This window comes from Rhinopithecus bieti, unplaced genomic scaffold (genome assembly GCF_001698545.2).
Source record: "Rhinopithecus bieti isolate Rb0 unplaced genomic scaffold, ASM169854v2 scaffold_53432, whole genome shotgun sequence".
Taxonomy (NCBI): Eukaryota; Metazoa; Chordata; class Mammalia; order Primates; family Cercopithecidae; genus Rhinopithecus; species Rhinopithecus bieti.
In genome coordinates this window covers 516,472-530,664 of record NW_016820698.1, presented here as the reverse complement: position 1 = coordinate 530,664, position 14,193 = coordinate 516,472, and the positions used below count along the sequence as shown (strand labels likewise).

General features: G+C 43.5%; 1 protein-coding gene across 1 annotated transcript in view; it reads left to right on the top strand.

Moving 5' to 3' along the window:
* Window positions 1–6,285: 6,285 nt before the first annotated feature.
* Window positions 6,286–14,193, top strand: part of MOGAT1 (monoacylglycerol O-acyltransferase 1) — a 44,605-nt gene continuing 36,697 nt past the window's right edge. The window contains exon 1 of the mRNA XM_017859900.1: window positions 6,286–6,465. Coding sequence (XP_017715389.1) covers window positions 6,372–6,465 — 94 coding nt within the window. The 5' untranslated portion in view covers window positions 6,286–6,371. The remainder of the gene's footprint in view (window positions 6,466–14,193) is intronic.

Below are 14,193 nucleotides of genomic sequence, written 5' to 3'. Positions count from 1 at the left end.
CTCAAGGCTGTGATGTGTTTGTGTCGGGCTCAGGAAGTGGAGGCATATGGGGGGGTGATATGTGCTCAAGGCTGTGATGTGTTTGTGTTCTTTCAACATCTCACCAATTTCAAATCGGGTAAGTGGTCTTTTCACTCTCTTCTCCAGCCTCTCTCGCTACCCTTCAGTCTTCCTCTCTCACTACACTTAAATCTGCCTGTCCTTCCAATTCCAGTTCTTCTTCCTCTCTAGTTTTTATCCTTGGACCCAAAACTCTGGCGCCAGTCACGGACTCGGGAAGGCAGCCTTCCCTTGGTGTTTAATCATTGCAGGGACGCCTTCCTGATTGTTCACCCACACTTCATTGGTGTCTGACCACCACGGGGACGCCTGCCTTGGTCATTCACCCACATTCCCTTGGTGGCAAGTCAATTGCGGGGATGCCCGCTTTGGCTGCTCACCCACATTGCAGCCCAGGGCTGCTCCCCACCCCCCTTCTCCGTGTCTCTACCCTTCTCTTTAAACTTGCCTCCTTCACCATGGGCAACCTTCCACCCTCCATTCCTCTTTCTTCTCCCTTAGCCTGCATTCTCAAGAACTTAAAACCTCTTCAGCTCTCACCTGACCTAAAACCTAAGCATCTTATTTTCTTCTGCAACACCGCTTGGCCCCAATACAAACTTGACAATGGTTCTAAATGGCCAGAAAACAGCACTTTTGATTTCTCCTACGAGACCTAGATAATTTTTGTCGAAAATGGGCAAATGTCTGAGATGCCTGGCGTCCAGGCCTTCTTTCACACATTGGTCCCTCCCTAGTCTCTGCTCCCAGTGTGATTTGTCACAAATCTTTCTGCTTTCTCTCCTGTCTGTTCCTTCAGTCTCCACCCCAAGCTCTGAGTCCTTTGAATCCTTCTTTTCTACAGACTCATCTGACCTCTCCCCTTCTCCCCAGGCTGCTCCTCACCAGGCCAAGCCAGATCCCAATTCTTCCTCAGCCTCTGCTGCCCCACCCTATAATCCTTCTATCACCTCCCCTCCTCACACCCAGTCTGGCTTACAGTTTCGTTGCGCAGCTAGTCCTCCCCCACCTGCCCAACAATTTCCTCTTAAAGAGGTGGCTGGAGCTGATGGCACATTCAGGGTACATGTGCCTTTTTCTCCTTCTTATCAATCACTCCTGCCTACTCTCTCACGGAAACTTCCACCTATCAATCTCTTCCCACACAAGGCAAATTGTTCTTGGACCATGGAAAATATCTCCTTCCAGCCTCACAGGCCCATTCTATTCTGTCATCATTTCATAACCTCTTCCGTGTAGGTTACAAGCTGCTAGCCCACCTCTTAGAACCTCTCATTTCCTTTCCATCGTGGAAATCTATCCTCAAGGAAATCACTTCTCAGTGTTCCATCTGCTATTCTACTACTCATCAGGGATTGTTCAGGGGCCCTCCCTTCCCTACACATCAAGCTCGGGGATTTGCCCCTGCCCGGGACTGGCAAATTGACTTTACTCACATGCCCCGGGTCAGGAAACTAAAATACCTCTTGGTCTGGGTAGACACTTTCACTGGATAGGTAGAGGCCTTTTCCACAGCGTCTGAGAAGGCTACCGCGGTCATTTCTTCCCTTTTGTCGGAATAATTCCTCAGTTTGGCCTTCCCACCTCTATACAGTCCAATAACAGACCAGCCGTTCTTAGTCAAATCACCCAAGCAGTTTCTTAGGCTCTTGGTATTCAGTGAAACCTTCATACCCCTTACTGTTCTCAATCTTCAGGAAAGGTAGGACAGACTAATGATCTTTTAAAAACCCACCTCACCAAGCTCAGCCTTCAACTTAAAAAAGAGGATTCTGTCAAGAATAGAGCCCAAAAACTCACCAACCAAACAAGTAATTACACTGAACCCCCTTGGGCACTCTCTAATTGGACGCCCTGGGTACTCCCAATTCTTAGTCTTTTAATACCTGTTTTTCTCCTTCTCTTAATTTGGACCCTGTGTCTTTCATTTAGTTTCTCAATTCATACAAAACCGCATTTAGGCCATCACCAATAATTCTGTATGACAAACGCTCCTTCTAACAACCCCACAATATTACCCCTTACCCCAAAATCTTTCTTCAGTTGAATCTCTCCCACTGTAGGTCCCATGCTGCCCCTAATCCCACTCGAAGCAGCCCTCAGAAACATCGCCCATTATCTCTCCATACCACCCCCCAAAATTTTTGCTGCCCCAACACTTCAACACTATTTTATGTTATTTTTCTTATTAATATGAGAAGACAAGAATGTCAGGCCTCTGAGCCCAAGCTAAGCCATCATATCCCTGTGACCTGCACGTAGACATCCAGATGGCCTGAAGTAACTGAAGATCCACAAAAGAAGTGAAAATAGCTTAACTGATGACATTCCACCATTGTAATTTGTTTCTGCTCCACCCTAACTGATCAATGTACTTTGTAATCTCCCCCATCCTTAAGAAGGTTCCTTGTAATTCTCCCCATCCTTGAGAATGTACTTTGTGAGATCCACCCCGTGCCCGGAAAACACTGCTCCTAACTCCACCGCCTATCCCAAAACCTGTAAGAACTAATGATAATCCACCACCCTTTGCTGACTCTCTTTTCAGACTCAGCCCACCTGCACCCTGGTGAAATAAACAGCCTTGTTGCTGACACAAAGCCTATTTGGTGGTCTCTTCACATGGACACGTGAGACATTAACCAGAGCTGGTCACTCTCAGTGGTGTGTGTTTATATGTGTGTGTGGCTGTGTGTGTGAGTGAGTGACAGAGAGAGAGAGAGAGAGAGAGAGAGAGAGAGAGAATACTTACTTTTATGATTAATGCATTTTATGAAATGCATTTGCCCTAAACCATCCCCTCTAAGGACTGTGTCTAGACAGAATACTAACAGAATACTATTTCCTTTTTAATCTGACAATGAGAACATTTTTACTTAAGTTATAGTAAAACATCATGTTATAGAAAGACATTGTCACCTTTCTACAAGTAGAAGTTAGTTATAGTAAAGTGCACAGGAAGAAAGAAATAAAACAAAGAAAAGATTTCTTATTTCTGAGTTCCAAGAGTAGCCTTTCATTATTGTTGAGGCAGTCTGGCCTGTGACCTTCTTATTTCTTCATCAGAGTTGAGAAGTAGAAAGAGGAACCATACCCATCAGTGGAATCCCAGATCTTTAAAGAGACTGTGCTGGTTCCTTCCCCAGGACTTGCCACAGCTGTGGTGCTTGATACATTTTTGTTGAATTATTGTAAACATATATATGTATTATTCACTCATATTTAGCCAATTCCAAGCCCATAGGAACAAAGCTGATGCTTCTGCCAAATGTATTTTTCTTTAATCATTTGCTAAAATATCCATTGACTGAATGGATAACTACACCTCAACCCAAATGACAGGTTCCGTCATCAGCATTCGTCTACTTACCCTTCAGTGACTTGTTCCTCTGTTGTGACAACAATCCCTTTCTTCCTTATATTATTTGAGAAGCAGCCTAGTATAGCAGTTAGGCTCTGGAATCTTAGGCTCATATGGAAGAATTGTTTTGAATAGCTTGATGTATTAAAACGTTCCCACTATGTCAATCCAGTGATCACTTAACTCTCATAACGTGGCACACAATATGTAAACAAATAAATACATGTTGAATGTCAAAAGGATGAGAGTATAATAATGAGTAAAAAAATCAAAAATTGTTGATTAAAATGGTGATGGACTGTTGCATTGACTGACTGCTGGTGAGTCCATGCTTTGTTTCAGTTGGCTGTGATGGCTGTGACAGGATATGACAGTTCTTAGCTATTAGCTTAGTGCTCCGGGAAAATAACAAACACATTACTAAGCAAACAAACTCCAAGTGATCAGGATCAGGAGTTCTGGGTGTTTTACTCTTCTTTACCGATAGATTCAGAATCCAATTAATCAAAGAGTCCTACTATGTATATGTCCCATGCATATCTCAAGTCTATCTCTATTTTCCCAAGCTTCCACATCCTCTGCAATCATCTTACAATAACCTCCTTAGGGGATATGCCTACTTCCACTCTTGCTGTCTCCAATCTGTTCTAAATAGGTGCCCATTATGCTATGTCAGCCTATGTGTTTCCTTCAGGACACTGTCACAAATTTGGTTGTCTATGTAGGTAGGTATTTTCTGTTTCTCCCACTAGACTGTGAGTTGCAGCAGGACAGGGACCTTTCTTATTCACCATTGTAGTTCATCTCCTTTCCCTACCCAGTGCCTAATACATAGAAAGCTTTCCACAAATAGTCAATGAGTAAATGTACATAGTGTGTGTTCACAGTGTGTGTTCATAGTGTCCCTACCTAGCACTGGGGGAAAGTTTAAGGAAGAAATCTGAAAGGAAAGAAGAAAGTGACTCCTTAAGTAGGAAAAAAAAAAAAAAAAACAAGTTTTGCATACAAAAAGTCACAAACAACTCCTCCAAGTGGCCCTTTTATTTGTTTTAATCCAACTCTCTTTGTATTAAAATGTTGAAGAAGAAAAGGGCAAGGATGTGGGAGAAGGGAGGGCCAACTCTGTTGTTTTGCCCTGTTCCAAGTCCTCTCCAGCAAGACTTGACAGGTACTCATCATTTTCAGTTTTTCAACTGGTAATTAATATTTATAAATAAAGTGCAATGGTTGCTCCCAAGGACTAGGCACTATTTAGAATCTAGCCATCCATTTATCCATTTAGCATATCATAATTGAAACCCTTCAGTGTCTTGTATTGCTCTTGGGGTACAAACTTGAACCCTAAACACAGTCTGCAAGGCTCTGGACCTTACCCACCATTTTCACCTGATGTCACCCCAATCTCACCCTTGTACCCCTAGCTCCCACTCTTTGAGCTCTTCTTGGAGTTCAGCCACAGGACCTTTGCACACGTGTTTCCCTTTGCCTGGATGACTGCTGGGTTAACTAAATTTGGCTACAGCTCAAGTAAGGGCACTTCTTCAGACACTTCCCTGACCATGCAGCAGTCTTGGTTTTGGAATCTTCTGGTCATTCACGGTAGGGTCTTACTTGTAATTATACACCAAATTGTGTAGTTGTTTTGCTGATGGCTGTTTCTCCCTGTACTCTGAAAACAAGACAATGAATAGCTTGTATCAGCCCTCTGAGCCCAAGCTCAGCCATTACAACCTTCATGTGACCTGCACATACACATCCAGGTGGCCTGCAGGAGCCAAGAAGCCTGGAGCAGCCAAAAAAACACAAAGAAGTAAAACAGCCACTTCCTGCCTTAACTGATTAACCAACATTACAACATTTTATCATTGTGACTGCTCCCTGCCATACCTTAGTTGATCAATCAACTTTGTGACATTCTTCTTCTGGACAATGAGTCTTATGATCTCCCCACCTTGTACCTTGTGACCCCTTCCTCTGCTAACAATAGAAAACCACCTTTTACTGTAATTTTCCATTACCTACTCAACTCCTATAAAGCAACCCCTTCCCCATCTCCCTTCGCTGACTCTTTTCGGACTCAGCCCACTTGCACCCAAGTGAATAAACAGCCTTGTTCTTCACACAAAGCCTGTTGGTGGTCTCTTCATACAGACGCGCTTGACAGCTTGGTTATCCGAGCGCCGGGATGGTGTCCAGCACGTGGCCAGTGCTTAATAAATGTGGGTTGAATGAATGAATGGGTGAAAGGTTCCCAGAGCTCCTGTATGCTTAGGACCCAAGAGTGAGGAAGGCCTCAGGCGTTCCTTCCTTCCCCGCTCCCTGGGGAAAATCTGTGTGTGCGGAGGTGGCGGGGGCGGGGGGGGGGGGGGGTTGGGGGCGGACCAGATCAATTAAGGCTAAAGAAAACAAGTCTTGGCTCCCGTCTCGCAGCTCTCCAGCTGGCGAGCGATTCCTCAAACTAATCCTTCCCCAGTCACAGAGAGTTGGAAGGAAGGAGTGGGTTTAAGGGCGGATGCTGAAGGCAAGCGCTGGGTGATCAATCAGCTAAACAATGGTCAGATCCTCGTGGAGATCCCAGGTCCTCAGCCAGGCGGCAGGAGCCCGCGTTACCTGGCAAGGGCTGGCTGCCAGCTGACCCCTCTCCCCGTCCCTCATGTCCCATGCGGCGCGCTCTCGCCAGCTCCTGGGCGCGCCAGCCAATGCGCCCCGGGCCGCGGCAGCTGCTGCCCGGCCAGGGCGCTGGGCCAGCTCTGGCGCGGGGCGCTTGTGATTGGCTGCCCCCAGCCTCAGCCGAGCCCGCCCTCCTACCCAGAGCGAAGTTGGGTCCCCGCCCGCTGCCTAGCCTCTGCCTCTCCTCTCCGCCCAGTGCGGCCGGACACTTCCCACAGGCGCCGCAGAGCAGCGGGGGTGCAGGCGGCAGTGGCTGGCGCAGTCCTCGCCCGGCTGGGCCATGAAGGTCGAGTTTGCACCGCTCAACATCCCGCTGGCGCGGCGGCTGCAAACGGTGGCCGTGCTGCAGTGGGTCCTGTACTTCATGCTGCTGGGTAAGGATCCCGCCCCCGGCAGCGCCGCGTGGGCTCCCTGTCCTCCCTCGGGATGGTCCGGATTCCAGAACCTGCATAGAACCTTCCAACCCTCTTTCCCCTGTTGGCCACAGCAGGCAGGTGAAAGAGGGCGTTTGGCGCTAACGTGGAAGCTGGTTTGTTTCCTCACGAGAACCTCATCGCTAATGGCTGTTTAACTTTATTTTCCCCTGCGTTATTATTTTTTTTTAATTGAGGTGCACCTTGCCTACAATAAAAGGCGCAGTTATACCGATACAGCTCAATGACTTTTGGCAACTGTATCCACCAAAATGTAACCATGACTCCATCCAACGCTTGAGCACTTTAACCCCTCAAAAGTTGGCAAACTCGTTTCTCGAACTGTTGATTCATAGATGGAAAAGTAATGTCTACGTAGTTAAAACCTGATTCCTTCGTCTCCCCACCCTCCTGACAAAGAGCAGTGTTCCCTTTACCGTTTTGGAGATTTCCTGGATGCATAGCAGTACCTTTCTGTAAAGAAGCCTGCTCATTGCTTTTGGTTGAGCGGTTTCTCTCTGGAAATAATGTGACCCGGGAGCGTGTGTGTTCCAGTTGGTTCCCAGGTTGAGCCCATGAAACATACACGAGCCGAATCATTAGATGGGGCAAAGGTGTTTACTTGGGTTTTGTTCTTCTTCTTCTTCATATTTGTTCTGCTCTTGAAGTACATAGGGGTGATGTGGGAGGAGAGAGGAATTTGGGGGAGACCCTTCTATTGAAACATAAACTCTTCTGAAGATGAAGATCACGTGTATGCTGTAAGATCATGGATTGTACAGCGTTGGGGTGCCAATAGTAATAAACTCGTTGCATTGGAGAGTTTTACACTTTTAAAACTGCTTTTACATTTCGAAAGCCTAATCAGTAGTTCTCAACCCTGGCTCTAGATGAGAATCACTGGAGAAGCTTCGAAAAAATACAGATGCCCAGGCTCTATCCCTGGAATTTATTTATTTATTATTATTATTATTATTATTATTTATTATTTTATTATTTTGAGACTGAGTTTCACTCTTGTTGCCCAGGCTGGAGTGCAATGGGGAGATCTTCGGCTCACCGCAACCTCCGCCTCCCGGGTTCAGGTGATTCTTCTGCCTCAGCCTGCCGAGTAACTGGGGTTACAGGCATGTGCCACCACACCTGGCTAATTTTGTCTTTTTAGTAGAGACGGGGTTTCTCCATGTTGGTCAGGGTGGTCTCAAACTCCCAATCTCAGGTGATCCGCTCGCCTCAGCCTCCCAAAGTGCTGGGATTACAGGCGTGAGCCACCGCGCCCTGCTCATCCCTGGAATTTCTAAGTTGTTTGTTTCAGAATGAAGCCTGTACACCTTTTTTTTTTTTTTTTTTTTTCCTTTTCCTCTTTTAAGAACTCTCCAAGTTACTCACCTCTGCTGCTAGGTAGAATTTACGAAAAAAAAAAAAAGTAATTCAAAATGTTAACTCATTAAGTCCTCACAGGCCACACCGTGAGGCAGGGTTGATAACATTACACCCCGTTTTGCTCTGGATCAAAGCACCACCGAGGTAACAACACACAACCTTATCCAGAGGTGCTGTTCTAAGCAACATCCACGATTAACTAGCAATCTTCACAATACCCGTGTGAGGTAAGGACTATTCCTGCACTCATGGTACAGATGAGGGAACTAAGAGCTGAAGTAAATTGCTCAAGGTGATGCAGCTAGCAGGACATGGTAGAGCTGGTTTCAAACCCAAGTATTCTGCCCAAAGTCTCTGCTTTAACCACTAAACTGCTCTCTTTAATGGCCTGAACTTGGAGTCCGACTTCCTAACTGATCATTCAACACATCTCTGATAGCCACTATTCTTTTCTTTCATGGCACTTATCATTGCTTATATCTGTGTATGGCTGTGGTGACTTGAGAAAGTTCTCTGTGGCTGTCCTACTCACAAGCTCAGTGAGGGAACACACAGTATGTGTCTGGCCTGTGGAAAATATATGCAAATACTCGAGATATACACAAATACTCAAGATATACACAAATACTTGTTGAATGGCTGTTTCTAGACTATCACCCAGAATAGGAACTATCCACCCACCAGATTCCTAGAGTATTAACTCATGTAATCCTCACAGCAACCCAGTGAGAGTGACTACCCCTTACCCTCATTTTACCAATGAAGTAACTAGGAGGCAAAGTAAATTACTCAAGATCACATGGCTCAGTAGTGGAAAGTCGCGACATGTGAGTGGATTAGTGATGAAGACATGACAGGTGCTCAATGACCTTTGCCTAATTTGAATCAAACTACAGTGGTTCTAGATCCAATTCACCTCCATGTTTTTAACGTTTCGCACATTTGACATTTGTGTTAGCAGGAGCGTATTTTGTATTATCACATATCTTGGAAATTATATTGTGGGAAATTTCAAACATAGGGAAAATAGAAAAGTATGGATTCCCATATACCCATGACCTAGGTTTACAGTTATTTAATAATTTGCTGTATACGTTTTATCCATTATTTTGCAAAAAGTATTTTAAAACAAATCTTTTTTTTGTATAATTTTTTTACCTTTTAGGTTCAGGAGTACATGTGCAGGTTTGATACATGGGTAAATTTTGCATTGTGGGAATTGTACATATTATTTCATCACCCAAATAATTAGCATAGTACTCAGTAGGTAGCTTTTCCTCCTCATCCTCCACCCTCCACCCTTATGTAGGCCGCAGTGTCTGTTGTTTCCTTTGTGTCTAGTGAACTCACACATTAAGATATTTTAATACTAAATACTTTAGTTTGCATATTTTTTTTTTTTTTTTTTTTTTTTTTTTTTTTTGAGACGGAGTCTCACTCTGTCGCCGGGGCTGGAGTGCAGTGGCCGGATCTCAGCTCACTGCAAGCTCCGCCTCCCGGGTTCACGCCATTCTCCTGCCTCAGCCTCCCGAGTAGCTGGGACTACAGGCGCCCGCCACCTCGCCCGGCTAGTTTTTTGTATTTTTTAGTAGAGACGGGGTTTCACCGTGTTAGCCAGGATGGTCTCGATCTCCTGACCTTGTGATCCGCCCGTCTCGGCCTCCCAAAGTGCTGGGATTACAGGCTTGAGCCACCGCGCCCGGCCTAGTTTGCATATTTTAAAAATTAGTATTTTGTGTGTAACCATAGTACTCTTGTCATACCTAGCGTAGTTAACAAAAATTGCTTAAAATCATGTAAACCAAGTTCAGATATCCTAAATTGCACCAAAACTACACTTTTTTTCTTGTACTTTTTTCTTTTTGATAGAGGCGGGGCCTCCTTATGTTGCCCTGGCTCGTCTCAAACTCCCAGGCGCAAGTGATCCTCCTGCCTCAGCCTCCCAAAGTAATGGGATTACAGGTGTGAGCCGCTGTGCCCAAACAAAATACACTTTTACTGGCAATTTGTTTGAACTCAAATCCAAATAAGACCCACGTGTTGTATTTGGTTTTCGTGTCTTTCGTGTAGAACAGTGTCTCCCCTTTGTTTTCTTGTCAATGAAGCCTTGAAGAAACCATTTGACATGGGTCCTGCAGGATGTCTCACTTTGTGAGTTTGTCTGCTTCTTTGTAGGGTTAATTTGTTCCTCTATCCCTTGTATTTCTTTTCAAAGATGGAAGTTAGAGCTAAATGCTTGATGAGATTTAGATGAAACCTTTTGGGCAAGACTTCTTCCCAAGTGTTGCTGTGCACTTCGTGTTACATCACATCAGGATGCACACACAGTGTGTGCTTGTCCCATTATTTGTGTCTACAATTGGTCAGTGGGTCTAGGAAGGAAGTAATCCGAGGTGATGACTGGCGTGCTGCAAACTTTCATCTAGTGATTTAAGTCATGATCCTTGCCTGAATTACTTGTTTTATTTGAAACTGCAAAATGGTGATTTTCTTATTCTATCATTTATTCTTCATTTATTAGCTGGAATTTCTGCAGTTAAAAATATTGTCTCATCATGTAGCACCATTTGACTACCCTACAATTCAATTTTTACAGGAAAGAAAGGATAAATGCTATCTTCTTTCCATTTAATTATCAAGTTTTAAGTAAGGAGTTGATATAATAGTTACTTCCGGTGGTGAAGAAATTTAGAGATTTAAGATCTTTAAATCAAAATTCCAGAATGCATTTTTCTTGCCACCACCAGGAAAGTGAGTTTAAGCTATTAGTACTTGGAATATATTTTAAAGTAGCAAAATGTTTCATTTAGTAATAAAATCAAACAGTAAGCCCTCCTTCTCTGCCCACCCCCTACACCACTTCACAAGCAACCACTGATCTCTTTTCTTTTCTTCCTTCCTTCCTTTCCCTTCCTTCCTTCCTTCCTTCCTTCCTTCCTTCCTTTCCTTCCTTCCTTCCTTCCTTCCTTTCTTTCTTTCTTTCTTTCTTTCTTTCTTTCTTTCTTTCTTTCTTTCTTTCTTTCTTTCTTTTCTCTCTTTCTTTCTTTTTATACAAATGGGGTCTCTCTATGTTGTCTAGGCTGGTCTGGAACTCCTGGGCTCAAGGGATCCTCCCACCTTGACCTCTCAAAGTGCTGGGATTACAGGTGTGAGCCACACTGCGCCTGATATGATCTGATCTGTCACCACAGATTAGTTTGCATTTTCTAGTTTTGTATAAATGGAATCACATCATATATGCTCTCCTTTTGTCTGGCTTCTTTCACTCAGCATAATTATTTTGAGGCTGTTTCTCATATATATCAGTAGTTCATTGCTTTTTGTTTCTAAGCAGCATTCTCTTCCATGGATATATTGCAGTTTGTCCAACCATCTATTGATGAATATTTGGCTCATAGCTATTATGAATAATACTACCATGAACTTTCACCTACAGATCTTTGTATGAACAGATACTTTCTTTATTCATAGGTAAACCTAAGAAGGTAATGGCTTGATTATATGATAGTTGCAGGTTTAACTTTTCCAGGAATTACCAAAGTTTCTTCCAAACTATTACATCATTTTACATTCTCACTGGCAGCGCATGAGAGTTCTAATTGTTCCATGTCTTTACCATCACTCGTTGCAGTCTATTTAATTTTTGCATTTTTTTTCTTGTGATACAGATCAATTTTAATTCTGGCACCTGAAGCTATATAAGGGTATGCTCTATAAACTTCATGGGACTGGCCGGGCACGGTGGCTCATGCCTGTAATCCCAGCACTTTGGGAGGCCGAGGTGGGCGGATCACGAGGTCAGGAGATTGAGACCATCCTGGCTAACACGGTGAAAACCCGTCTCTACTAAAATACGAAAAAAAAAAAAAACTAGCCGGGTGTGGTGACAGGCGCCTGTAATCTCAGCTACTTGGGAGGCTGAGGCAGGAGAATGGCGTGAACCCGGGAGGCGGAGCTTGCAATGAGCTGAGATCGCGCCACTGCACTCCAGCCTGGGCGACAGAGTGAGACTCTGTCTCAAAGAAAGAAAAAAAAAAAAAATTTGTGGGACTTTCATACATGTTCAATAAAGTGACAACTGTGTATTTTAGTATCTAAAAATCAGGAACATGCTTTTGAATTGTTTAAACACAATCCACAGAATTAAAAAACAAAGTCAGAAGCCATCCACAATTATGCTAATTGTCAACTAAAATTTTATGCTTCATACCTGAGATATAACAGTCAATCTCTAGTAGGGGATACTGAGAATGATCTCAGAGTCTCATCCTGTTGTACTCTATTGGGAAGGTTTCTTGAGTAGATATGTGACTGGCCAAAGGTGGATACAACGAAAACCAGACCAGCAAGTAAAAGTTCTACCACAACTTCTGTAGTTTCCACTTTTTATGCTTTGTCAGTTAAAAATGAACAATGAGAATTAAATACTTACCTTTACATATTTACAAGGCATGTTGTAAAGTATACTTGCTTATAAACATATAAAAATACTTATTGGCCGGGCACAATGGCTCACGCCTGTAATCCCAGCACTTTGGGAGGCCGAGGCGGGCAGATCACGAGGTCAGGAGATCAAGACCATCCTGGCTAATGTGGTGAAACCCTGTCTCTACTAAAAAGCCACCATGCCTGGCATATATATTTTAATGAAATCAGATAATTTTGAAGCAGCCTCGGCATTTCCTTTAAATTTGTCTGGAAATGACCATTGTGTTATCTTCATGGAAAGGACTCACCAGCTTCTTGGTTTGGTCTAAGGCTAACGTTTGTCTAAGGCTGGAAAGATACTAATGAGATGTAAACTGTAAGGAGAGAAAAAGAAGATGAGGGCTTTTCCTGGAGGCTGATAGCTAAAACTCAAAGGATTCTAGAAAATGACACAGTAGCAGCCTTTCTTGTCCTTTTCTTTCCGTGTCGGTTCTGGTGAAGAAGGAAGTTACTGCTCTTGAAATTTCCTTATTACTTGGACAAGTTAATGGAAAGTTTAAGCTACATTCATTCTATCCTTTGCTAATCCCTTCTGGGTGTGCTGCCTTAAGTTGCCGTACTAACTCTGTCCTACCTGTGTTACTTGTCTTTAAAGATCCAGATCTGCTTTATGGCCAAATAAAATCATTGGAAACTCATCATAATCATTTACTCTGAGAATCTGTCTTTGAAATGTTTAGATTTTTTTCCAAAACTGCCTCGCCCGTGACTCAAAAGACCAACAGGAATCCCTCGCCAGTCCTCATATTCTGTTGTCTCGTGGCTCCAAACTCTTCTTGTTCTGCTTTATCTAAAATATCTAGCCAGCCTGCTGTGTTGTCTATCACACAATGCTTTGCATAGGAATCTTAAGTGATTGGATCATAATCCATTAGCAAATAGGACTGGATTAACTGGATGGTGAGTGCTGACTTGCCCACACGCTTCCCCCACTGACCACCAGGAGCCAAGAGAATGTTGCTGAGCCCCAGTTTTTGCAATTTTAGTAAGTGTGTAGTGGTGTCTCATTGTGGCTTTAATTTGCATGTCCTCAATGACTAATGACCGTGAGCATCTTTTCATTTGCATAGTTGCCATCTGTATTCCTTGTTGAAGTATCTGTTTAAATCTTTTGTCTGGTTTTTATTGGATTGCTTGTTTTCCTATTGCTGAGTTTTGAGAGTTCTTGTATATTCTAGATATAAAGTCATTTATCAGCCGTGAGCTTTGTATAGATTTTTCTTTCAGTCTATGGATTATCCTTTCAATCTCTTAACAGTGTCTTTTGAAGAGCAGAAGTTTTAATTTTGATGAAGTCCAATGTATCCATGTTTTTAATAGATTGTGTTGGATGTCATATCTTTAAAATCTTTGCTTAATCCAGCCAGGTGCGGTGGCTCACGTCTGTAATCCCAGCACTTTGAGAGGCTGAGGCAGGTGAATAACCTGAGGTCAGGAGTTCGACACCAGCCTGGCCAACGTGGGGAAACTCTGCCTCTACTAAAAATATAAAAATTCGTTGGGCGCGATGGCAGGTACCTGTAGTCCCAGCTACTCGGGAGGCTGAAGCAGGAGAGTTGCTTGAACCCAGGAGGTGGAGGTTGCAGTGAGCTGAGATCATGCCATTGCATTCCAGCTTGGGTGACAAGAGCAAAAAACTCTGTCTCAATTAAAAAAAAAAAAATTCTTTGCTTAATCCAAGATCACAAAAATTTTCTTCTATATTTTCTCCTACCAGTGTTAATAGTTTTAGGTTTTCCATATAGATCTATGATCTATGTAGGGTTAATTTTTGTGTATGGTACAGTGTCTAAGTTCATTTTTTTTGCATATGTATAA